Source organism: Bos indicus x Bos taurus, chromosome 25 (assembly GCF_003369695.1).
Source record: "Bos indicus x Bos taurus breed Angus x Brahman F1 hybrid chromosome 25, Bos_hybrid_MaternalHap_v2.0, whole genome shotgun sequence".
NCBI lineage: Eukaryota > Metazoa > Chordata > Mammalia > Artiodactyla > Bovidae > Bos > Bos indicus x Bos taurus.
In genome coordinates, this window is record NC_040100.1 from 22,651,473 (window position 1) to 22,677,103 (window position 25,631).

At 50.1% G+C, this 25,631-nt stretch overlaps 1 protein-coding gene across 1 annotated transcript; it reads right to left on the minus strand.

Annotated features, from left to right (window-relative positions):
- Nucleotides 1-5,546: 5,546 nt before the first annotated feature.
- On the minus strand, nucleotides 5,547-24,978 carry SDR42E2 (short chain dehydrogenase/reductase family 42E, member 2). The gene is made up of 11 exons (XM_027527616.1): nucleotides 23,947-24,978; nucleotides 23,373-23,468; nucleotides 22,082-22,139; nucleotides 21,305-21,423; nucleotides 20,561-20,636; nucleotides 16,474-16,556; nucleotides 14,522-14,659; nucleotides 13,928-13,993; nucleotides 12,115-12,178; nucleotides 10,018-10,091; nucleotides 5,547-5,800 (listed from the first exon to the last, which is right to left on the minus strand). Exons 1-11 carry the CDS (start codon nucleotides 24,850-24,852, stop codon nucleotides 5,561-5,563), a joined length of 1,920 nt encoding a protein of 639 aa, XP_027383417.1. The 5' UTR covers nucleotides 24,853-24,978; the 3' UTR covers nucleotides 5,547-5,560.
- Nucleotides 24,979-25,631: the final 653 nt, after the last annotated feature.

Below are 25,631 nucleotides of genomic sequence, written 5' to 3' on the forward strand. Positions count from 1 at the left end.
GAAACAGCAGCTCGGGGCACCTCACTCCGTTAGCCTAATACACAAACCCAAGAATCCTGCTACCTAGAAGTACGAAAATGTCTCCCTATTTTCATAGTAAAGCATCTGAGATACTTTAAGAAGCTCTCATCAGACTGCACCTTTGGTTTAAGGCTTCAAAGCCTGAGGCCCAGGGAGTGGGCATCTTTACCTTTCAGCGACAGAGATTATGTGGTGGGGATTTTAATCAAGACTTCACTTAGGAAGGGTCCCTTTCTGGCCTCTCTGGTCTGCAGAGAGCTCAGGCTGACTCCATAAATCCCTGTTGGTAGAAACTGTGTCAGGGGACCTTACGGAGGGTCTGGGGGCTCGAGATCCCCGCCCCAGCCGGGCTTATCAGCCTAGAGGTCCCAGCTTCACTGATCCACCTCCTGCCTAGTTTTTGTGCTTGTTTATTTACTCATTCAACAACAATTTATGAAGGGCCTACTATTAATATTTAGTCCTGGATTGGGCTTTCTAGGTGGCTCAGTGGTAAAGAATCTGCCTGCCAATGCAGGAGATGAAAGAGACACGGGTTCAATCCCTGGGTCGGGAAGATCCCCTGGAGAAGGAAATGGCAACCTGCTCCAGTATTTGTGCCTGGGACACTCCATGGACAGAGGAGCCTGGCTGGGCTACAGTTCATGGGGTTGCAAAGAGTCGGACACGAAAACAGGAAGATCAACCTGAGGCTGAAGAGGAACAGGGCAGGTCTTGACACGCACGAAGTTCACAGCCACTGAACTTTCTTCCATTATACCTGATTATTAAGCAGCATGAGGAAGCTGATCCCTCAGAGATTACATTTAGTCATTATATCTCCTTTGACTTCTGTTGGCTGTGACAGCTTCTTAAACTTTCCTTGTTTTTGATGACCCCCGAGTTCTGAGTAAGGCTTTCAAACTTTCAAAGTAGAAAGTTTCTCAATTACTTTGATTTCTTTTCATAATTAGGATTTGGGGACTTAGAATCTTAAGGGATTTTGAAAGGAAGACCGCAGAGGTAAAGCGCCATTCTCTTCCACATCAAGAGTACAGTCTATCAGGACTTCTGTGGAGGTCCAGTGGTTAGGACTCTGCCCTTCCAGTGCAGGGGGTGGCAGGCTCTATCCTTGGTGGGGAACTAATATCCCCCAAGTGTGGCTAAAAAAAAAAGTACACATTATCCACATGACTTGTTCCTGTTGATGTTAACCTTGATCACCTGGCTGAGGTCTTATTTGCGGGTTTCTCCATTGGAAAGTCACCCCCCCACCCCAGTACTGTATGCTTTGGAATGAAGTCACTGTATACACTTAAAAAAAATTTTTTTTATTGGAGTCTAGTTGATTTACAACATTGTGTCACTGTTTGCTATAGGGCAAGGTGAATCAATTATACGTACACATATATCCACTCTTTTTCAGATTCTATTCCCACGTAGGTCATTGCAGAGTACTGAGTAGAGTTCCCTGTGCTATTGCAGTAGGTTCTTATTAGTTACCTATTTTATATATAGTAATGTGGAGTTGTGATATTAAGGGTGAAATGTTTACATCAGTTAATTGAAATACTATACAAAGAAATTGGTCTCTTCCCTCATTTACTAAATTTATTTATACCATTATGGACTCCTGGATATTCATTTTGGGACATAATCCAGTAATAATTTGTTCAAAGTGTTGTATCTTTAGCCACTGGGAGCTCTTACAGCTGGCTCAGGTGTCCTTTGAAATACCTCCATCATTGCGTGGTGGTTGTTTTTAAACACTTCTCACTTTGTGGCACCAAAAGATGCTCCAGGTTCATCTCACATGTTTCCTGTTCCAGAGTTTGCCGTTTATCTTAGGCGTCATGGGCCCTTTTTTGGAGAATGGTATAAGGAAACAAGATCTGGGTACAAGATGTAGTCTAGATACCGAGGTATTATTGCTTCTGCTGCTGCTGTTGCTGCTGCTAAGTCGCTTCAGTCGTGTCCGACTCTGTGCGACCCCATAGACGGCAGCCCACCAGGCTCCTCCGTCCCTCAATTGATAAAATAATGAAATTTCCCAGGTGGCTCACGGGTAAAGAACCTACCTGCAATGTAGGAGACGTGGGTTCAATCCCTGGGTCGGGAAGATCCCCCGGAGAAGAAAATGGCAACTTACTCCAGTATGCTTGCCTGGGAAATTCCATGGACAGAGGAGCCTGGAGGCCTACAGTCTATGGGGTCTCCAAAAGAGCTGGTCACAATTTAGCCACTAAATAACGACAACAAATGCTTAAAAAATAAAAGGAATAGAGTCACAGATGTAGAAAACAAACTTATGGTTATTAGAGGGGAAGAGGGGAGAGATAAATTGGGAGACTGAGATTGACATACTACATATAAAATAGATAATAAGGACCTACAGTATAGCACAGGAAACTCAATACTCTAACAACTTATACAGGAAAAGAATCTTAAAAAGGTGGATATATGTATACGGATAACTAATTCACTTTGCTGTACACCTGAAACTAACACAACATTGTAAAACAACTATTCCCCAATAAAAATTTTAAATGAAATAAAATATGAAAAGTATTAAAAAAAAAAAAAAGAAACTCATGAAGGGTGGGTTATCTGGGAAGCCTCTAAAACCCTCATGGGGGCTTGGTTTCTCTGCTGGGTGGAGGTGCCACCTCCTTTCCCATTGGTTAAAGACACTTGAGAGGAAGGAAGCTTTCTGATATAGTGACCCATACTGCCCCCATCCGAGGGTTTAGACATTTTACTACCAGGGAAAGAGATGATTTAGAGAAACTCAGAAAACAAAGAAATTGATTTTGCTTTTGAGTTTCACAAGCTAAGGTTTGTCAGTAGAGAAAAGATTTACATTATGTCAACAGTAAAAGCCTATTTTCCTTCTGCTAAGAACAGATTTCTCAGAGAAAGTCAGAGAGGAAGGTGAATTTAAATGCAAGCATGTTACTGAGAAGAAAGAAATCCCAAGGGCTGCCAGTCCCAACTGGTCCAAGGTTTGTGGATCTGAGACTGAGATATGTCTCAGAGCTCAACCCAAGCCTTGGTCAAGGAGCAGAAAAGCAGAAATAACCCATGGGTCATGTTTAGGCCAGTGGGCCTGGGGCATCTCATCCACCTGCAGAGCAGTAACCCCCACCTTCCTCCACTCTTTCAAGTTAGACAACCCCAGTTTCTTCATTTAAAAATGAGAATAATAATAAGCCCTGTGTAAGAGTGGTCCTGAGAATTAAGTATTAGAGCATATCGATGAAAGCTCTTTCAAACTGTCAAGCATTAAGTATAAAGGATGAATCGTAAACAAAACATAAAGGATTATTGTTTTAAAAAATTATATGCACACATGCAATTCAACATAGTAAATAGGAGCACACATTTTTGAACTGCTTCACAAATTTTCTTAATTGTTCAGCAGAGAACATCCCACTAATACTCATACTGGGGCCATGTTGGCCCTAACTAACATATTTACTCCTCCCCATCACAGGTTTCTCTAGGTTTGTGATGGTTTCCTTCTCTGCTAGGATCCATAGTTTTACCAGCCAGTTCCACCTGTGTATATTATAATATATACACAGGTGTATATTATGATATATACACAGGTGTATATTATGATATATACACAGGTGTATTTACACACTAATATTTTGGTATCCACAATTGAAACCAAGATAATAGGGAGGCACTGCGTCTGTGGAGAGCAGGGCTGGATTAAGAAATACTGTGGTTTAAACATTAAAGACTATGGTGATCACTACTGCCCCCTCAGGAACAAATAGAAGCAATACTAAATAAAAAAAGTATGACCAATTAATTTCTAAAAATGCCCATTATAATTTACTGCTATTTTCCCCAGAGATTCGATTCGTTTTTTAATTTTTTAAATTTATTTTTAATTGGAGAATAATTGCTTTACAATATTGCCTTGGTTTCTGCCATACAACAGATTCAGTTCTTTAAAAAGGGTGTGGTTTTTTTTGAGATTTAATTGATATGTAACATTATATTAGTTTCTGGTATACAATATAATTATTTGCTATATGTATGTATTGTGAAATGGTCACAATGTTTAGTTAACTTCCATCACCACAGTTACAATTTTTCTTGTGATAAAAACTTAAGATCTACTCTCAGCAACATTCATATGCACAATATAGCATTATTAGCTATAGTAACCATGCTGTATATTACACCCCCAGGATTTACTTTTAACTGGACGTTTATATCTTTTTATCACCCTAAAAAATATATTTTTTTCTTTTTTGATGTCCCTCTGGTACCGAAATCTGTGCTTACTAAGCTGAATCATCCCCAGACTTATACTCTGGAAACCCAAAAAGGCCAAGTAGGGCTAGGCAGAAGCCCGAGTCTCAGGTTTCCTTCCAACCCTGGCTATCAACACACAGGAGATCTGATGAGAGAGAGAACCCAACATGTAAGCGTAGCAGAGGATCAAACACAGTGCTCCTAGAATGGGTCTAATCCAAGATCCCAATCTGAGGACAAGCCCAGGGAAGTTAGGGCAGCAAGGAGGGTCTGTGTCCCTAGAGAGGTAGCCACAGACAGTGAAAACTTGCAAACGTAAGCCCAGTTTGCACAAATGGCTGCAGTTCAGTTCAGTTCAGTTCATTCGCTCAGGCCCTAAGAACTCGCCTATGACATGTGACTGGAGGGGGTGGAGCCAGACGGAAGGGGGCGGGGCTAGGACCGAATCTCAAGCAGAAGAGGGGAAGGACCCGACCCAGAGGGATAGGGCGTGCCTGCTTGCTCAGTCGTGTCGGACTTTTTGCGACGCTATGGATTGTAGTCCGCCAGGCTCCTCTGTCCATGGGATTCTTCAGGCAAGAATGCTGGAGTGGGTTGCCATTTCCTTCTCCAGGGGATCTTCTAGACCCGGGAATCAAACCCAGTCTCTGATGTCTCCTGCATTGGCAGGCGGGTTCTTTACCACTAGCGCCACCTGGGAAGCCCCTACCCAAAGGGCTGAGCAAGGCTAATTCCCTGGGGAGAAACCAGGAGGCGGGCTCAAGCTTACAGGCAGAGCCAGGAAGAGGGCGGAACTAGAGCAGGAGAGAACCCTGGGGCGGGGCAGACCTGGGTAGGGACGGGGAGAAGGCCTGGAAGGCGGAGCAGGCTGCGAGGCTAGGACCTTCCCGTGGCATCCTCTCCAGGCCAGGGGGAGCTCAAGAACAGAAGGGAGGAGCAGGGGCGTGGTCATGACCCAAGAGGCGGGGCAGGGGCGTGCCTAAACACAGGGGGGCGGGGAATGGGCGGGGTCAGAACGCTGGCCCCAGATGATGATATTTAGTAGCTAAGTCGTGTCCAACTCTTGAGACTCCGTGGACTGTGGCCCACCGGGCTCCTCTATCCATGGAATTCTCCAGGCAATAATACTGGAGTGGGTTGCCATTTGAGCCCCGGGCAGACCCAAGCCCAGAGGGCGTGGCAGGGACAAGTCCAGGACTCCAGGGTGCGCCCAAGTCCGGAGGGCGGAGCAGGGTCTGGTCCGAGTCCTGAAGGCCAGGCGGGAGCAGGGATGGGCCGGCGACGACGGTCAGATGATGGACGGCTGCAGGCCTAGGAAGCGCAGGGCCAGGACGAGCAGGCCAAGGAACAGCAACAGCCCGAGCAGCAGCCGCAGGAGCGTCCGCGCGTTGGAGCCGCGGGTCCGCCCGGCTGTTGACTGCACATATCGCTCCACTGCATCCGCGAAGCTGAACTTGTCCGGCACGTAGCCAAGCTGGGCGCGGGCCTTGGCGATCTGGAAGGTGTGTGTCACGGCCACACTGCGCACCTGCGGGGAGAGGCGGGACAGCCGCGGGGCGGGACTAGTGGGCGTGGGAGGCAACCTTGTTTCACTGGGACCGGAGAGGGTAGGGATTCCCCTTGCGTCGCACAGCGATTTAAAAGGACCTCCCAAAGAGTTGGATCTTGCGCCTTCCATGTCCTTATGGGGAGGACTTCCTTTCTCTCTTCCGCTCCCATTTTCTTTGAGGACGTCGCCTCCCCGATGTCTTTTCGGCATCTCCTCACCTTACTGAATTTCTCAGTCCCCCAAAAATAAAGGCCCCACCTCTGCACTCCCTTCCTTGGCCTAGAAGATGCTGGGGCTCAGGAGGACCTTGATACATTCTGCCTATAGCCTGGGTGCAGCTCTCCGGAAACAAGTGTCTCCAGGGTACACCCTGAGCTTTTCAGCCCACAGCCCTAGATCGAGTCTGGGCAGGCAGGTCCCAGGGCACTCCCTTGCTTATTAACTGAGTTTCCCTAAGAGAGGAATTTAATTATGCAGAAGTGATGACTCTCCAGGGCCTGAGCAACCTTCCCTGCTGGCATAAGTCCTGGGGCCCACAGGCTTCAAAGGAAGTACCGACAGCTAACAACTGCTGAGCTAGCACCCCGTGCCTGTCGGACTGAATTCTTTCTGGGCCTCCTCTCATTTAATCTTCTGAAATGCTAATACCACCGGCTCCTCTTGAGAATTGATCAGAGAGGTTAAGCGACTTGCCCAGGGTCACACAAGGGAGCTAAATTCTAGCCCATGCCTTTCCCTGCTATGTTAGGACTGGGAGGATACCCTCCCACTTGGTTCATTTCTTCTGCTTTAGTTCCTCAGCTGAACACTGGGAAGGAGTCCACTAGCTGCTTGATTCTGCTGTGGCCCTGTAACAGCCGTTGGGGTCAAGCCCCTGATCTTGGATGCTAGTGTGGGGAGAGAGGGAGAGAGGCCAGTTCTTGTCTCTTTTTGCCTCAGTTAGCAAGTTCAGGGCTTTGGGGGATACAGCTATGAAGTAGATAAACAGGGGTCCCAGATCTCAGGCTTGGATATCACCTCCTTTGGGAAACCCTCCCTAACTTCCTCAGAATTGATTTATGTGCCTCTTCTGTGTACTCTGAAGTTTCTCATCACTTCCCCCAATATAGTCTTTATCACAGTGTTTTGAGTTGCCTGATTGTTGGGCGGTCTTCCTCTTTGGATGGACTGTGAGCTCTCCATTAAATGAGATTATACTCTTTTTGCCCTTCCTAACTTACCAGAGCATCAGGGACAGTCAAATCAGAGAGTGGACTGGAAGGATTTTGCATATAATACCAAACACCACTTGTTGCTTTACTGTTTGTGAAAGTGAAAGTTAGTCACTTAGTCATGTCCAACTCTTTGTGGACTGTAGCCCACCAGGCTCCTCTGTCCATGGAATTCTCTAGGCAAGAATACTGGAATGGGTTGCCATTTCCTTCTCCAAGGGATCTTCCTGACCCAGGGATCGAACCCAGGATTCCCTCATTGCAGGTGGACTCTACTGGCTGAGCCACCAGGGATTAACAGATTATTACTGTTTATAATCTGCATTAAAACATCCTCTCTTAATAAACAACAAGGGCCTGTATAGCACAGAGAATTATATTCAATATTCTATGATATGGACATCCCTGGTGGTACAGTGGATAAGAATCCACCTGGCAATGCAGGGGACATGGGTTTGATCCCTGGTCCAGGAAGATTCCATGTGCCAAAGAGCAGCTAAAGCCTGTGGGCTCCAACTACTGAGCCCACACTCTAGGGCCCACAAGCTGCAACTACTGAAGCCTATATACCTACAGCCTGTGCTCCATAGCAAGAGAAGCCACTCCAGTGAGAAGCATCAGAAAGAAGAGTAGTCCCCGCTCATTGCAATTAGAGAAAGCCTGCATGCAGCGACAAAGACCCAACACAACTCCCCCAAGATTATATATATATTTGAAAGTCGCTCAGTCGTGTCCAACTCTTTGCGACCCCATGGACTTATACAGTCCATGGAATTCTCCAGGCCAGAATATTGGAGTGGGTAGCCGTTCCCTTCTCCAGGGGATCTTCCCAACCCAGGGATCAAATCCAGGTCTCCCGCACTGCAGGCAGATTCTTTACTAGCTGAGCCACAAGGGAAGCCCCAAACCATAATGGAAAAGAATATTTAAAAAAGAATGTAAGGATATATAACAATCACTTTGCTATACAGCAGTAATTAAGACACTGTAAATCAACTATTCTTCAATAAAAAAAATCCTCTTTTGAACAGTATATGTGAATAGGAAGTAAGGTCAGCCCTACCTTCATTCCTTAGAACAATGCCTGGCATACAGTAGGAGCTCAATACATGTGAAACGAATGAAAAAAGGCTAGGAAGTCAAACTAGAGGGCTGGTTAGTATGTCATAGATTGGCCAGCAGAGGGCGCCTGAGCCACGGTGCCCAGAAACTTCACAACTAACTAGGGATCCTTTGCTCCAAAATTGAACAAGGAAACCCCAGACAGACCGGAAAGACAGAGGAGCCAGCGCCCAGCCCGACCACAATTCAGCAGCACCTTGGCAGCTATTTTATGTGAATATGATTCCTGACATTTCACAAGCTAATGGTTAAGCTTGGAATCTTTTAGGTCTAGTCTGGGTTCAAATCTCAGTGCTGCTACATAAGTAAATAGTGATGGGCAGGTTATTTCACCCTCTCCCCCTCCCCTAACTGTGTGTTTCATTTCCTCCTCTGTACATGGAAGTGATAACAGAATCCACAGTGCGTAGTGGTTGTCAAGATTAAATGAGATAAACACAGTGCCTGGTATTTCATCATCACACAATAGATGGTCCCTATTTTTATTTTTCTCTTTTCTGTGCTAGTCCAGATGGTTAAAAGGAGAAACCATAGGGAACTGCTTCTTTTCATGGCCCATTCTTGATTCTCTGAGGTGGGGAGCACTGAGCTTTGAGTGTGAAGTCAATTCTAGGTGGGACCTTGGTGTGTGTATGCATACTCAGTTGTGTCCAACTCTTTGGGACCCCATGGATGGTAGCCTACCAGGTTCCTCTGGCCATGGGATTTTCCAGGCAAAAATACAGTGTGGTTTGCCATTTCCTCCTCCAGGGGATCTTCTCGGCCCAGGGATCAAACCCACGTCTCCTGCGTCTCCTGCGTTGGCAGGCGGATTCTTTACCACTGAGCCGCCTGGGAAGCCCTGAACCAATCAATGATTGGTTCACTCTAGTGCTCACAATTTTTCACCATTAAATGAGATACTAATCTTTTTGGCCTTCCTAACTTAGCAGTGCATCAGGGACAGTCAAGGGAGAAAGGAAGGATTTTGCAAGTAACACCGAACACCACTGTTGCTTTACTGTTTACAATCTGCATTAAAACATCCTCTCTTTTAGGACTTCCCTGCTGGTACAGTGGATAAGAATCTGCCTGCTAATGCAGCGGACATGGGTTCAATCCCTGGTCTGGGAATGTTCCACATGCCTCAGAGCAACTAAAGCCCATGTGCCACAACTACTGGAGCCCATGTGCCCTAGGGTCCATGAGCCACAACTACTGAGCCTGTGTGTTGTTACTACTGAAGCCCCTGCACCTCGAGCCGATGCTCCTCAGGAAGAGTAGCCCCTGCTCATCACAACTAGAGAAAGCCTGCATATAGCGACGAAGACCTAGTGCACCTAAGAATAAAGAAAGAAATAAATGAAAAAGTAATGTTTAAATAAAAACAAAACATCTCTTTTAAACTCCATATGCAAATAGAAAATGCATCATCGTTATTTGAGAACAGTGTCCTTAACACAGTAGGTCCTTAATTAATATATACTTATTCAGTGAGCAGGAATTGTGAGCCTCAAACTGTGAGCCTTGAGTCAACAGGCTGTGTGTGCACAGTGACAGCTGTTGGGGAGTGGAGACATTCCAGAAGGTGAATGTCATGGAACCTGCCTTCGGGAGCCTCCAGTCTGGCTGGGAAGGCAAGCTGCTTATGAATGAAATGACAGTGATGAAGAATGGGCTTGGAGCTGTCACCCTTCAGACCAAGAGAGCACAGCCTAAGCCAAAGCCCAGAGGCTGGGACATGATAAAAGAGCTGGCCCTAGATTTGGGCGCACATGGGAGATTCTGAGACCTCAGACAAGCATCCAGTTATGGTGTCAGAGTAGGAGTGGAGAAGGGGCAGGAAGAAGGACACAGGGGCTCCCCTCACAGCAGCCCACTTACCTCACTCCGGGTGAGCAACGGCGGGAGGCTGCAGATGGGCCTCAGGGCCAGATGCAAATACTCCATCACAGTGGCTGTGTGGGGAGAGAGGGACCAGTGAACAGGTGCCTGCTCTTCACAAACTCCAGGGAGGCTCTCAGGGGCAAATCAGTTGGGGGGCATTATTTGCTTTGCTAGGGGTAGTCTTCACTTTGCCAACATTTTCCTGTCCTTGGGATTCCTTTAAATCAGTTTCTCAGCACAGCCTGGGGCACCTTGCTTGGTGATGAAATATGTCACAAGTAAGTTGTTATTAATATTAAAAGCCTGACATCTTAAAATCAATCTGAGCAGATTCAAAGTGATATCTACAATCATGTCTCTCTCACTGACTTCTATTCCGGTATGCTCTCTTGAGTCAGCGAGAAAGAAGTTGGGGCAGTGATTGAACTCAACATGCGCTTTATACTGGATCACTTTTTTTTAAATATTACAGCTTCCCCCACCCCCTTGTACCTGCAGAATGCTGAGATAATAGGTCTGGGATGTGGCTGAGGCATTTCTAGATTTTAAAAGCTCCCAGGTGATTCTACTGTGCAGCCAAGGGTAAGAAGCACTGAGTTACAGATAGCTCACTGGGAACTGGGAATTCATAGGTAATTCACTAAAACTGCCAGAACCTGCAGTTGAACTTTTCTCAGCTGGGGGTCAGGAGTGTCACTCTTGGAGATGCTGTGCAGGGGAAGCCGTTCTGTGCCGGTGCCCTGGGAGAGAGAAGTCTGCAAACCCCAGCTTTCAATGGCAAGCATGCTGGTGCTCTTAAAGAGCAACAGATCCAGCTGAGGTTTTCCAGGAACTCAATTATCTGTGACTGGAGGGCCACTTATCCCCTGGGGCTGATCACTCCATGCCTGACACACGCTCAGCATTCCAGTTGGAAGGAGGCCAGCAGAGAGACACTGGGCCATGAGAGTAAAGACTGAGGAGGCGAAAGTGAAAGTGTTAGTCGCTCAGTCGTGTCTGACTCTTTGCAACCCTATGGACTGTAGCCTGCTAGGATCCTTTGTCCGTGGAATTCTCCAAGCAAGAATACTGGAGTGGGTTGTCATTCCCTTCTCCAGGGGATCTTCCCAACCCAGGGATCAAGCCTGGGTCTCCTACACTGCAGGCAGACTTTTTTACTGTTGAGCCACCAGGAAAGGCCCAGGGTCAAAACTGAACCTCAACATGTCCCAAAGCAGCCTTAACTCCAGGTTGACCCTGGTGGATGGGGCAGCCTCTCCTCTGCCTGGCTAAGCACCTTCCAGCACAGCAGAGGGGCTGGAAGTGGGCTATGGAGTCAGCCGAGCACAGTGTGAATTCTGCCTCTCCTGCTTTCTCAGCATGGCATTGTGGGCAGGCTGCTAACTTGTCGGGGCCTCAGTTGCCTCATCTTTACAATGGGCCTAATCACACCCACCTGGGAAGTGGGATAGACTTTAAACAGGGCCAGGACTAGGGTGAGGGGAGTAAGGTTCCTTGAGGGCAAATTTAAGGAGGCACTTGCTCTCAGGGCTGGGCAAGTGCAGATTAGGCTTGGAGCATTTGACTCCTGAGAGTGCGGGTTTCCTTAAATTTTGTGCCCTCATGGCCCCACTCATCTCAGCTAGGTCCTGGCTCTGGGTTTAAAATGAAGTAACGAATTGATGCTTTCTGAACTGTGGTGTTGGGGAAGATTCTTGAGAGTCCCTTAGACAGCAAGGAGATCAAACCAGTCAATCTTAAAGGAAATCAATCCTGAATATTCATTGTTAAGACTGATGCTGAAGCTGAAACTCCAATACTTTGGCCACCTGATATGAAGAGATGACTTATTAGAAAAGACCCTGATGCTGGGAAAGATTGAAGGCAGGAGGAGAAGGGGATGACAGAGGATAAGATAGTTGGATGGCATCACCAACTCAAGGGACATGAGTTTGAGCAAGCTCCGGGAGATAGTGAAGGACAGGGAAGCCTGGCGTGCTGCAGTCCATGGGGTTGCAAAGAGTCGGACACAACTGAGTGACTGAACATGGGGACGATAATGCATATGCATCTGGTACATGGAGGGTTTTCTCACACACACACTCCCTTCCTTACCTGACAGGTAAACCCAGGAAGTAGGAACCTGGATCCAGGGCTGGCTGTACCCCAGCTTCTCAAACTGCAAGGAAACATGGCTTGAGGCGAGAAAACAGAACCTGAAGGGCTAGCGTGCAGAGGCCACATACTGCCTTTACCCCAGAGTTATCAGAGCACCCCCTGGCCCCTCCTCAGCTGCCCACCAGAGTGGGCAGATCCCACAGCCAGCCCTATGTTTACACCAGTCTTTAAATGAAATCCATGCTATAACCTGGAAAATTAAGTGGGAGCTGGTTGCACAGAGTGGGTTTTTAAACTTGGGCTCATTCCCATCTAGTCATTTTTTACATCTGCTTCACCCAAACACACACTAAGGCACTTATATAGAATTTACAGTAGCCCGCCAGGCTCCTCTGTCCATGGGGAGTCTCCAGGCAAGAATACTGGATGGGTTACCATGCCCTCCTTCAGGGGATCTTCCCGACCCAGGGATCAAACCCACATCTCTTGCCCTGGCAGGCAGATTCTTTACCACTAGCACCACCTGGGAATGTATGACCCAGGAATTCCACTCCCAGGTGTAGACCCAAGAGAAATGAGAATGTATGTCCACACAACTATTTATACACAAATGTTCATAATAGCATTACTGATAACAGCCCCCAAAGGGAAAACTGAAATTTCTATCAACTGATGAATGGATTAACAAAATTTGGCATATCCACTGAATGGAATATTTTTTTTTGGTAATAAAATAGAATGCAGCGCTGATATGACACATCCACAACATGGATGAACCTTGAAAACATTATACTAAATGAGAGAAACTTAACACAGAGCCCAAATGTATGATTCTGTTCATAGGAAATGTCCAGAAGAGGCAAGTCTATAGAAGCAGGGAGGAGATTAGTGATTGCCTACGGCTAGGGGTTGGGTGGGAGGAGAGGTAAATAGAAATGACAGCCAAAGAGTCTGGTTTTTGGAGGGGTTCTTTTTGGGACTTCCCTGGTGGCTCAGAAGGTAAAGCGTCTGTCTACAATGCAGGAGACCAGGGTTCAATCCCTGGGTTGGGAAGATCCCCTGGAGAAGGAAATGGCCATCCACTCTAGTACTATTGCCTAGAAAATCCCATGGACAGAGGAGCCTGGTAGGCTACAGTCCGTAGTGTCACAAAGAGTTGGACACGACTGAGCGACTTCACTTTCACTTTCTTTTTGGGGAAGGTGATAAAATGTTCTAAAATGTGTTTTGGTGATGGTCATACAATTCTTAAAATACTAAAAACCATTGGCTTGTATGCTTTCAATAGGTGAACTGTATGGCCTATAAATTATATCTTAATAAAGTTGTTAAAAGTTGACATGCAAAGGGCCTGAATACCCCAAAGATATATCTTCCAGTGTGGGGTTTCTGGTCGACCCCTTCAAGGAGTCTGTAGGCTGCTGGGAGAGGAGGCTGGGATTCTCAGCGTGGGGGCTGTGCCTCCCTTTGTGAAGCACCTCCCTTTGGGCTTTGTCCACCTCCTACTTACCTCTTTCAGGGCCTCCCTATATAGTACGGAGGTGGGGGGCCCACAAGGCAAACTTCACAAGACATCAACATAAATCAGGAAGCAGGCTGAGAGGGACCATGGCAAACTCGGGGAGCTCCTGGCTTCCTAAAGGGGTGGTCATGACCCAGGTCCAGTGCCTCCCAAATGGACACTGTTGCCAGAGCTGGCCTTTAACGTGAAACCTTCTGAGCTTTTGGAAGGAGGAAAAGGTGACAGGGAAAGAAGACGTGGGGATCCTGGAATTCTCACTTGGGTTGGTGGCGTTGTCTGGGCACCTACCAGTGGGGCCATCCACTCGAAGAGGTTGACGCTCTCCCCGTCATTGATGTAGTACGCCTGCCCACTCTGAGGGGACACGCGGGGAGGGGGATGTCAGGCACAGGCCATCACCTGACCCCGTCCTCTCTGACGGCTCCTAGAAGCTGCCCAACTCCCCATTCTCCCGAGCAGCCCTGGAGAAAGATCTGAACAAGTCCCTTTGGATTCCGGGGCTGCCAACTGACTAGCTGTATGACCTCGACAGAGTCACTTAAACTCTGTGCCTCAGTTTCTTCATCTGAGAAATGGGAGCATAATAATGGGATCTCCCTCTTGGGCTGCTCTAAAGGTGAACTATAACAATGTATGTAAGATGCTTAGCATTTGGTGACTGTCACTCTGGGATCAACAACACCTGCCTCCCAGGGTCATTTCAAGGAGCTAACGATGCTCTAAAAAGTATCAGCCACCCCCCAGCTTTCCTGGGCTGACAAGCCCATGAGGCAACTTGAGTTGGGGAGATCTGTTGTGTGTGAGCCAGGAATCCCGTAGGGATGGGGGGCGCCTACCTGCAGCCTGGGGGGGTAAGGAAGGGGAGCACTGCAGGAGACTCACAGCCACGTGGCCCTTGGCGGCGGTGAGGGCTTCGGCAGCCAGCACGTGTGCCTGCACCAGATTGCGAACATGGACCCAGTTCATCTGCGTCCGTCGGTCCCCAAATCGGAACATGAACAACCTCTTCTTAATGTAGCTCTGGTGGAGGGGGGACAGGGTAAGAAACACTGACAAAGCCTGGAATGGCTTTTAATTCCTTCTCTGTGCAGACAGCTCCCAAATTTCTAGCTTCAGGTCAGACCCCTCTGTCCCAGCCCCACTAAACCTTCCTGACAGACATCTCCACTTGGTGGCCCGTTTGGTTGCCAGATAGACAAGGCGGACTTGCCCTGTCCTGTGAGTGCCCGACCCCAACTGGCCACCCCTGCTTCCCCTCGGCCCACAGCACCCAGGGCTAAGGCCAAAGCTCTGCAGCCCACTCTGGCTGTCGCCTCCCTCCCTCCCTCTCTGCACCCAACCCACCTGCAAACCCAGTTGTCTCAGCTGTTACAATCAGTCCAGCGTCTAGCCACTGCTTACTGCCTTGACTGCCACCCCATCTCTCACCTGGACACTGAAATAGCGTCCTAACTGGTCCCCCACTTCCACCCTCAGCCCCTGTGGTCTGTTCTCCATGCAGCTGGGGATCTTTTTTAATCCTAAGTCAAACCACGTCTCCTCTGCTCAGAACCTTTGGGACGCCTTTCCGGTAGGTCAGATGGCTAAGGAGACCCTTCTGCTCTGGACGCAGCTACTCTCTGACTTGTCTCCCACCGAACCCCTCGGTCTCACTCAGCTCTAGCCCTCGGCCTCCTGCCTGGAACATGCCAGCAGGTTCACACCTCAGGGCTTTGGACCTCCCGTGCCCTCTGCCTGGAAGGTTCTGCCTATCTGTGTGATACACCGGTCACCTCAAGGTGCTCAACGTCCCTGCTCGAAGAGGCTTCCTGACTGTTGGCACCCCAGCTTTCCCCCACCCCACAGCACTTTTCCTCTTTCTCCACAGTCCCCAGCACCTTCGAATATTCCTTGTCATGTAAGGTGTTTATTCTGTCTCCCTTCCTGTGGGAATATAAAGCCCACAGGGAGGGGGGCAGAATTGTCTGTTTTGTTCACTGTTAGTCGCTCAGTTGTGTTCAGCTCTTTGTGACCCCATGGATTGGAGCCCACCAGGCTCCTCTGTCCATGGCATTTCCCAGGCAAGAATACTGTAATGGGTAGCCATTCTCTTCTCCAGGGATCTTCCCGACCTAGGGATTGAACCTGGGTCTCCTGCATTGCAGGCAGATTCTTTACTGTCTCACCCACCAGGGAAGTACATCCCCAAACCTGGAACCGGTTTTCATTTCCAGCATTGTGCCCAAACTCTCTCCTCTATTTGGATCACCTTCTCTCCACTACCTGCTTTGCTTGGTTAGCTCATTTCCTATTCAAACAGCACAGGTGTCACTTCCTCCAGGAAGCCCTCCTGGACTTCCCCTGCCAGGCCCTCTCTGCTGTCTTCCCATCTTCTCCCTCTCACCTCAACCCATACCACCCTGAATCTGTGACTGTGGCACCTGTCTCCTTGACTAGGCTGTGAGAAATCTGAGGACAGGATCTAGAGCCCCTTGCAGCCATATCCCTGGCACCCAGCTTTGTTTGGAGAGGGGCTTTCTGTGTGGAGACCCTGGTGCCAGCAGCATGAGATGAGCCCTCTGGCCCTCAGGGAGCCCATATCTGGGCAGGGCAACAGTTTCTTCTGCCTCTCTGGGGTTGTAACTCCACGTCTTCTCTATGGGTACCAGGCCTGGCTGGAGTACCCCCAAGAACTCTGTTCCTGGTGGGCCTGGTGGGGGCAGGAGTTCTCCCAGAACCGAGGGTCCCCCTCTGGGGCACTGACCCAAGACTGACATGGGGACCCTGGGTCCTCATTCACACAATTCCAGCCGGGTTCCCCCCCGTGCCTCCGGCCTCAGGTGGGAACAACGTACCGCCACACGGGGCAGGTGCCTCTGCTCTTCGGGGCCGTAGATCCCTGGGGGCCGGAGCACACATGTCCTCAGAGAGCCTCCTCCTATGACACAGGGGAGCGCAGTCAGGGGCCTAGGAAGGGGTAGATGAGCAGGAAGGGGGATAGAAAGGCTGTCCACATCTCCTGGTCCTACCTGGACAGGTGAGTGGGATACGCAGGTCCTTGGAGTTTTCTCATTCAATTAATTATTCTCTCAGTAGATCAGCTAGTCATTCAACAAACACTATTGAGAATCATCCCCCTCCCCACTCGCTCTGCACTGGGTCCTGGGATGGATGCTGTGAAGAATCCCAGGAGGACCAAGAAATGGTGCCTGAACTCACAAAACTCACAGGCCAGTAACAGAGGCAACACTTATGTGCATGGCCCATGAGAGTTTAACCAGCTCTGATAGATGTGATCGCCTTTGACTCCCACGAGAGTCCTACTGTGCCCATTTTACAGATGTGCATGGACCCACATGCCCTCATGCCGATAGTTATAGCTCTTTCTTTCTTCTAGTCATTAGCTAAGGTCCATAGCGCTCTCAGAGAGGTTTTGCTATGTGTCTGGTGCCTTCATCTGATGCTCTGGTAAGCCTGGAATTTTCCCCTCCAGGCAGCCCTAGGAGGTGAGAGCTGTTATTATCCCTGTCTTATGGATAAAGGAGCCAAGGCTCAGAGAAGAGATGTGATTTGCCTAAGGGCACACAGCTCAACCTAGTGGAGCTGAGATGGAGATCCAGGTTCAAGCTGTTTCCGCTCACACCTCTGGTGGCACAGTACTAACAACTCAGCCCCCTGACCCTCAGCTCTCTCAGCCTTGGTCTCTTCACCTGGATGCTTTGTAACTAGTGGTTGCAGTTACCCTTTCCAGACAACCAGAAAGGAAGACTAGAGCCATCAGCATGAGAGCTGGAGGTCTGTCCCCCCTCTCTGCGGTGTCAGCAGAGTCTCCAGACTAAGATAGAGCTTGGTCCAGGGCTTCCCAAATTCTCTGCTGAGGGGTCCCCATTGGTGGAAGTGGGAGCCTGTCACCCTGTGGGGGGAGGTCTAGGGGTATATAGCCTGAAGAGCTGCCCCAAACATATTCAAGTCTTAAGAAAGTCTACAAAAATTTCAATTTATCCTAATTTATTAAAAAATTTTTTCAGTTACTATTTGTAAATTATTTGACTCCCAACCCCATCTCCTTAACTGAGATAGTGCCTCCTGGTAGATGTTCCACTTCCCCCAAGGCTCAGGTTCCCCAAGCAGCCTGCTCCCAGTTTGGGGAGCTGAGTGTATGCCATCCTCTGGGACCAGAAGCCCACCTTTCTTTGGAAGCTCCTTCCCCTTTGCACCAGGTTGGGGGTGGTGGAATGTCAGTCTAGATACACTTCTCTTCTCTGAGGTGGCATTCCAAGACCCAGGCTGAGTCAATGCCATCTTCTCACCCAGGAACATAACTCTGTGCATCCCACTAACATGGATCTAAAATCCTAAGAGTGGGCTCACCCTGAGAGACTGATCACCAGATACTGCCTCCCAGCTCCCTGGAATCACCCCGACCCTGTCATTTCTAAACCCTGTTGGTCATTTTCTGGATGATATTTTCCAGAAGCTATCACATATCCTTCCAGTATAAATTCCCTTTTCTTCATAAATTAGCCAGGGACGGTATCACAGGGTCATAGCCTGCTCCTGACTGCTCTATAGCCATCCTGACTGTTCCTTCTCCAACACCCTCACTTAACAATGAAGCCCAGTGTAGTGGGTTGAATGGTGGGCCCCGAAAAGTTATGTCTGTGTCCTGGAACCCATGGATGCTACCCTACTTGGAAAAGGGGTCTTTGCTGATGTAATTAAGGATCTAAACATGAAACTATCCTGGATTATCCTGCTGCCACTGCTAAGTCACTTCAGTCTCGTCCAACTCTGTGCGACCCCATAGACGGCCTCCCACCAGGCTCCCCTGTCCCTGGGATTCTCCAGGCAAGAACACTGGAGTGGGTTGCCATTTCCTTCTCCAATGCGTGAAAGTGAAAAGTGAAAGTGAAGTCGCTCAGTCGTGTCCAACTCTTAGCGACCTCATGGACTGCAGCCTACCAGGCTCCTCCATCCATGGGATTTTCCAGGCAAGAGTACTGGAGTGGGGTGCCATTGCCTTCTCCATGGATTATCCTGTTGAGCCTTAAATCCAATGTCAGGTGGCTTTATAAGACACTCACAAAGGGAGAAGAGGAGAGGCCACATGAAGACAGAGGCGGAGACCAACGCCAAGTGATGCGGCCACATACCAAAGAAGGACCCCAAGCTCCTGGAGCCACCAGAAGCCGGAAGAGTCAAGGAAGGATTCTCCCACACACTTCTGGAGGGAGTGCAGCCCAAATGACACTTGGATTTCAGACATCTGACTGTGAACTATAGGAACTGTGAGAGAAGAAATTTCTGCTGTTTCGAGCCACCAGGTTAGTGGTGATTTGTGCTGGTGGCCCCAGGACACTCACACACCCAGAGACATAAAGACACAGAGCCTTCACATGGAGCTGGGGTCTGCAAGTCTGAAGACTCTGCTATAGGGCCCAGGCTGCTCCCTGCCAGGCTAGAGGCAGAGTCTCTCAGGGACCAGCTAGGGGAGCAGGGACTGGAAATCACCCGGGGAGACTGTGGCAGGCCTCCTGTGAGGCAGGTATCAGGTGAGCTTTTCTGTAGACAGCCTGGAGCTAATTTTAAACTCTGGGTCACCTGGGCATGGAGTGGGGGTTGGGGGAAGGCTGGTTGGGCTGCACCTGACATTGGCCAGTGGGGTACTGGGCGGCTACGTCACAGAGGGGTGGGGCCCAGGGTATCCATGACTGTCCTGACCATGGAAAGCTGGGGATGCTTGTATAAATAATTCTCAGCTGGAGGATTAGGTGTCTGACTTGTAGGAGTGCAGGTCCATCCAGGGGAGGCCCTGATAGAGAAGAGAGTTCTACTGTGCAGGCTCAAACTTCTGGGAAACACAGCTGGATATTCGTACTGGGATAAACAACTGAGGCCTGACAGGTCCAGGGTGAGGGGTGAGGTGTGGGGGATTTTAGGGGGAAGCGTTCTTGCTCAGAGACCACTCAGCCACAGCTAAGTGGAGCACTAAGTGGAGCCTGGGGCTAAGTGATTAGCCCCAGGCTCTGGTGTTAGACTCCCCTGGGGGGAGGTGCCTTTTCAAACCCTACGCCTGCCACCTAAGAGCCGTGTGACCTTGATCTAGGTCAGTTAACCTCTTAGCTTCAGTTTTCTGTCCTGTAAATTTGGGGATTATGATACCAAGCAACCTTCACCCTCTAAATCCACTTGGCTCCTGAGTGTAGACAGTGAGAGAAACCAGCTTTTCTGATTCTTTTTAGTTTCTGAATTTCAAAAAGCAAATATAATTTGGATAGCAAGGACTTTTAATATATTTAACTCCTGAGTTTGGAAAGAAACTGGGTCTCTTGCCTTACACAGATGCTGTCAAGAGATAGGAGACTTTTGCTGAAAGGTGGTAGAGCTGGGGTTTGAACTCAGTTCAGTCTGATGCTGGTATGTGGGTGTTTAGCCACTGCACCATGCTGCCACCAGTCCTTATTCTATTATTATTCTTTATGACAATATGATAAGAAGAGGCAATCCAGTTGGGCAGCCGAGGCCAATTTTTCTGGGAGTTCCTGAAGCGTCCCTCACTTGCACAGCCCTTCCAGAGCACCACGCCTCACTGCATATTCATAAATTTGTACTCTTTTTATCTAGAAGAGGATTCCCCCATACTGGATGCCCGCCTATGTGGCAGAAAAGAGGGCTAGACTTGGGCTAACCCAAATGTCTCCCCACCAGACCATGAGCAACGTGAGGGCAGAGACTGGATCTGATGTTTTCCAGGCTGTATCCCTGTTGGGTGTGGGTGCTCAGAATGTGTTGGATGATGAATGTCCAAGGCCCTGGGGAAGTGTCCTTTAGAAGGAAGCTGGGCCTCAGAAACATACCAGCTAAAAGCGAGAATTGCTCATGTCCTTCAGGGAGGCAGTAGAGGACACGCATGTTGGCTGTGAGCAGGCCCCCAGTACTTACCTGGGAGAGGCGTCCCATTGGCCATGAGGATCAACTGGTCAGCGATGGCTTTGGTTCGGGAGTAGTGGTCCATGTGCTGTTCAAGGACAGGGAGAATAGAGCCACCAGATGGGGTCAGGGACACTGCTGATCACACCACCCAGCCCTCCTGGCTCCAGGGCTGCACCTTTGCTTCTGACCATATGGGAGTTCACTTCTGGGACCCTCACCAGGAAATGGCCAAGCCCTGAGCCCTACTGCCGCTCCTCTCCCTCTGGGTGGGAGCCACGAACAGAGGAGAGAGTTCAGAGCAGTAACAATGGAGCTTCCCGTCAGCCACGTCGCCTGCACTGGGTCGTCGGCTGCGCTGGGATGTGGATGCTGGATGCATGTCAGATGGACTGTTTACATGGAATCCTTGTGCTCACGTGGCATTTTCACATAATCGTCTCATTTCCAGCTCTCCACATCCCCACAGAGTGGTGTTATCATGCCCAGGTGTAGAAGGAGAGCCTCCAAGTGAAGTGATCTGCTCAGGGTCCCACAGTAGAAAGTTGCTTTGCTGGTTCAAGGCCAGGTCGGTGTGATTTCAAAGCCTTTGCTGGCATGACTGAAGTAGGAGAGGGCTTGAACCATGCTGTTTGGGGACTCTTTGCTCCTGGGTCTCACCCTGAGTTGTGAAGTTGACCCTGGCTCTGCCCATCCCTACCCTTTGAACTGTGGGTCCCAGGTCCGCCCTGCCCACCTCTCCAGGAAGCCAGGTACCTTCTCCAGTGGGAAATATGGCACAGAGTCCTCATCGCCTTGTTCTATAGGCTTCCCGCCGAATGCGACGTTGACGGTACTGGTGTAGACAAGCCTTGGAACCCGCTGGCGGACACAAACTGCAGCGACAGGTCACACAGCAACACAGACACACACACACACACACACACACACATACACAGAGCGCTGATGTGAGTAGGGAGTTGGCTGAGGGGTGCCCCTGGGGACCTCCTTGGATGAGTCCTCCACCCACCCTCCAGCACACATCCTGCCTCAGGAGGGAAGGGCCTCCTTCCCTTAACTTGGGGAGGGGTCAAGCCCCTGCTTTGAGAGTCCCTGGGGGCCAGGCTGCCTCACTCTTCCTTCTCAGTGTGGCCACCTTGCCAGGGACAGGTCAGAAGAAAGTCTCATTCAGTGGGGACATAAGGAAAACACACTCTAGAATCAGAGAGAAAAACAGGAGGGAGGATAAGGCAGGACATGCCCTGAGAGCCCAGAGGTGGGTCTTCTCATTTGGAACTTCAGCAACATTTCTTGCTCCCAACTGCTAAGCCCTCTGTGCAAACTCCACTCCTGTGTCCCCAGACACACTGAGGTCACACTGAGCCCCATGCCAGGGCCTGGGCACGCCTGCAGAACAGGAAGGAGGGCAGGGGGTGGGAGGAGGTTCCCACCTTTGTCCCCCTGCCCTGTCCCCCAGAGCTGGGCCTGCGGCAGCCCAGGTAAGGAAGGAAGCAGCAAACACACAGCGGGTCACACTCTGCTCTGAGCGCCTACCATCGATCACTAGTTTGGTGCCTCCAACGTTTATAGACTCAATCTGCTCTTTTTGCAGCTAAAAGGCAAGACGGAGGTGTGAGAGTCGAGGTGCTGTCTCAGCCCTGTAGCTGAGGGTGTGCGGCTGGGCTTGGGTGGGGCGGGGTGGGGGGCTGCAGCTCAGAGGCAGGGGTTCCCAGGGGCCCCTGGTAGTGTGGGGGCCCTGGGCTCTAGTGCCCCTCTCTGCTCCCATTTGCCTGGGCTACTGGGGAGTTTCCACCCCCCATCTGGCAGTCAGCTCCCTCACCTATAAAGTGAGGGAAGAGTCCCTTGGATGGTTGGCAGGATTTAATAAGCCCCATGAGAGGACCTGATGCAGGGCTTCACACAGAAAAGAGCCTCAAATATGTTGGATTGCTTCCTGACTCTAGAAGTTTCAGCTTCCTTATCCATAAGACAGAGACAGTAATACTGCTGTCTACCCTAGTGAGAGGGCAGGGGTGTGAAAAATAAAAACAACTGGGCCACAGTGAGAGTTGCTTGTGTGTCAGGGGCACAGCGAAGCCTTTACATCTCATTTAATCCCTACAACCACACAGGGAAGTGGGTTCTATACTGATTTTCAAGCTATATTTATTCTTGTTGCAGTTGTTTTCAATAGGTAATACAATCACAAGGTTAAAACTACTCAAACAGTGAAACTAGTATGCAACGAAGAAGAAATTTCCCTCCCGTTTCTAATACAAATGTGAGTATATGCCTTTTATTTAAAAAAAAAAAAAAAAGTGTCAAATGCTGTTTTCCCCCACAGTACCTAGGAAATTGTTCTGTTATCAGCACATATTGAGTTACCTCATTCTTTCGCCTTCTTTTGAATGGCTGCATAGAAGTTCATTGTTAGGCTATATCACAATTTATTTAAATAGTCCCCAGTAGTTGGGCATTTTGGTTAGTTCCTGCTTTGTTATTAAAACCAATGCTGCAAATACATAAGTAAGTGTAGTTTCTGAGTCAAAGGCTGTTGCATGCGTTGACAGATACTGTTATACTGCTCTCTGGGGAGGTTGTGCCATTAGCTCTAGTTGTGTCCTCACTTAACAGATGAGGAAACAGAGGTGCAGAGAGGTTAACTTAACTTTCCTAGTCACACAGCTAGAAAATGGCAGAACTGGCACTTGGTCTCATGGGCCAAATGTAGGCTGGGTATAGCCCAAATCCTCCCTGGAATAGGTGAAGAGCATAATGAACACCCAGGGATTAGGGGGGCAGGCAGAGCCAGGACCTAAGCCCTGTGTGTGGGGGGGTGTCTCACCTGCTCAGCACCAGACATTCCGTAGGAGGCCACGTGGAAAACACAGTCCACCCCTTCGAAGGTACGGTGCAGAGCCTCTGCATTGCGGACATCAGCCTGAAACAGAGGAGAAAGACACGGAGGTAGGAGGTCTGGGCCCAAGGTAATCAGACATTACAGCTGTGGCAGGTCCCAGAGCCAGCCCCCTGACCCCACCAGGCCCAGCATCTGCAGAGCCCGGACAAGCTGTGGGGCAGGATTTACTAGATGATTCCACTGGGCGTCTGTCTTCATCATCATCAGCCCCGTCTATGGAGCTAAGTCACAGAGAACGCGCTCAGAGTTTTACACGCACTGTCTCAACTCCCCATAAGTCTCTAGTGAAGCAGATACTGTTGGTGTCCCCTTTCTGTGGATGAAGACGTGAGGCTCAGAGGTGTGGGGCCCTGTGGCCGTGGCGGCCCAGCTGGGAGCTGGAGTCTGACTCTGGAGCCTGTGCTCTTCACTACCAGCGACTGGTTACACATCAGACACCAACCTCTGACCTCCACCACCACCCTGCCCCCCGCCCGTCCCCCAAGACTCATCACTGCACCTGGATGAACTCGGTCCCTGGGCACAGCTCCCACTGGGGTCTGCGGAGGTCGAGCAGGATGACAGAAGTGCCGCTCTTGGCCAGGCTGGAACCCAGGCTAAAGCCCAGGTAGCCTGCTCCTCCGGTGACCACAACCTTCTGCCTTGAGGCCTGCCCAGGGGTGGCCTGAGTCTTCTGCTGTTGAGCCGGTGTTGGGATTGTTATTGGCTCACTGGGTCTTTGCCCAGCCCCTGATCCCCGCCTGGGTCCAGGCCCTACCTCTCGGCCAGGGGAAGGTGAAGCTCCTAAATCAGGCACTGACCCAGCTCCTGAAGCAGCAGTAGGCCGCTGCCCAGGACCCGACACTGCTCCAGACCCTTGTCTGGGTCCCAGAACATCACTAGGCCCCTGCCCAGGACCCAACACTGCTCCAGACCCTTGTCTGGGTCCCAGAACATCACTAGGCCGCTGCCCAGGACCCAACACTGCTCCAGACCCTTGTCTGGGTCCCAGAACATCACTAGGCCGCTGCCCAGGACCCAACACTGCTCCAGACCCTTGTCTGGATCCCAGAACATCACTAGGCCCCTGCCCAGGACCCAACACTGCTCCAGACCCTTGTCTGGGTCCCAGAACATCACTAGGCCCCTGCCCAGGGCCTGACACTGCTCCAGACCCTTGTCTGGGTCCCAGAACATCACTAGGCCCCTGCCCAGGGCCTGACACTGCTCCAGTCCCTGGTCCATATTCTGTAGCAGCAGCAGGCCTTGATCCATGTTCTGGAACTATACCAGGCCCCAGCCCAGGTCCAGACACATTCCCCAGGCCTGAGACCCCACCCCAGGCCTGACAGACGGGGCAGCTCTGCTGGCCCTGTCCTGCAGCTTTGCAGGCCTCTTGGGAGGAGCCTGCCGGGTTGGGCTTCATCTTCTACTGAGCCATGTGGACCTGGGATCTATCCACCTGTAGGGAAAAACAGAAGAGCATATGCTCTAGAGTTGCCTTGAGTCATGTGGATTATCACACTCCTGGGGGCTTAGGGGACTTGCTGGTGGGAATTAGAGACCCTCTGAGTTCCCAAATCTATCCCTGTTGGAATCTTGAGAACTTCCAAGGTGGCTGCTGCCTTCCTCAGAGAGTCAGAGACAAAGCAGCCAAGGACTTGGGATTCACAGCTCAGGAACCCAGGGCCCAAAGCCACACCACATGGCTGAGATTTACACCAAGCATTCCTTACTTCTCTGCTGCTGCTGCTAAGTCGCTTCAGTCGTGTCCGACTCTGTGCGACCCCATAGACGGCAGCCCACCCGACTTCTCTACCAGCTCCTTAAAAGCCCAGTTCCCATGTAGTATTAGAGGGAGATGGATCAAATCATGCCACCTGATTGGGTTGGGTCGGGGGGAGGCACGGCGGTGACTGCTTTCTGATGGGGAAATGGGGAGGACTTCCTGGAGGAGGAAAGAAGGGAGGAGCCACATGGGATCCAAAGGGCCTTGGTAACTTGTCCAAGGGCTGGACCACCTCTGCCCTGGCAACTGCTGCCTCTGGTTCTCCCAGGTCCCCAGTAGTGCAGCTGGCTGACACCACAAGGCTTGCCCAACCCGCTGTGGGCTTCAGGATAAGGTCTGCGGTCCTTGGGGTCCGGCTCTGAGGATCCTGTCCTCCTCACTCAAGACTTAAAGCGAGCCAGGCTGTCAGTCACTGT

What these genes read in the sequence shown, in the direction of transcription:
- SDR42E2 (XM_027527616.1), bottom strand. Translation starts at nt 24,852, where the DNA reads ATGAAGCCCAACCCGGCAGGCTCCTCCCAAGAGGCCTGCAAAGCTGCA. An exon ending in TTCCTGGGTTTACCTGTCAG is followed by an intron (nt 10,092 to 12,114) that starts GTAAGGAAGGGA and finishes CTCCCCACACAG; the next exon opens with CCACTGTGATGGAGTATTTG. An exon ending in CGTTGCTCACCCGGAGTGAG is followed by an intron (nt 5,801 to 10,017) that starts GTAAGTGGGCTG and finishes CTCTCCCCGCAG; the next exon opens with GTGCGCAGTGTGGCCGTGAC.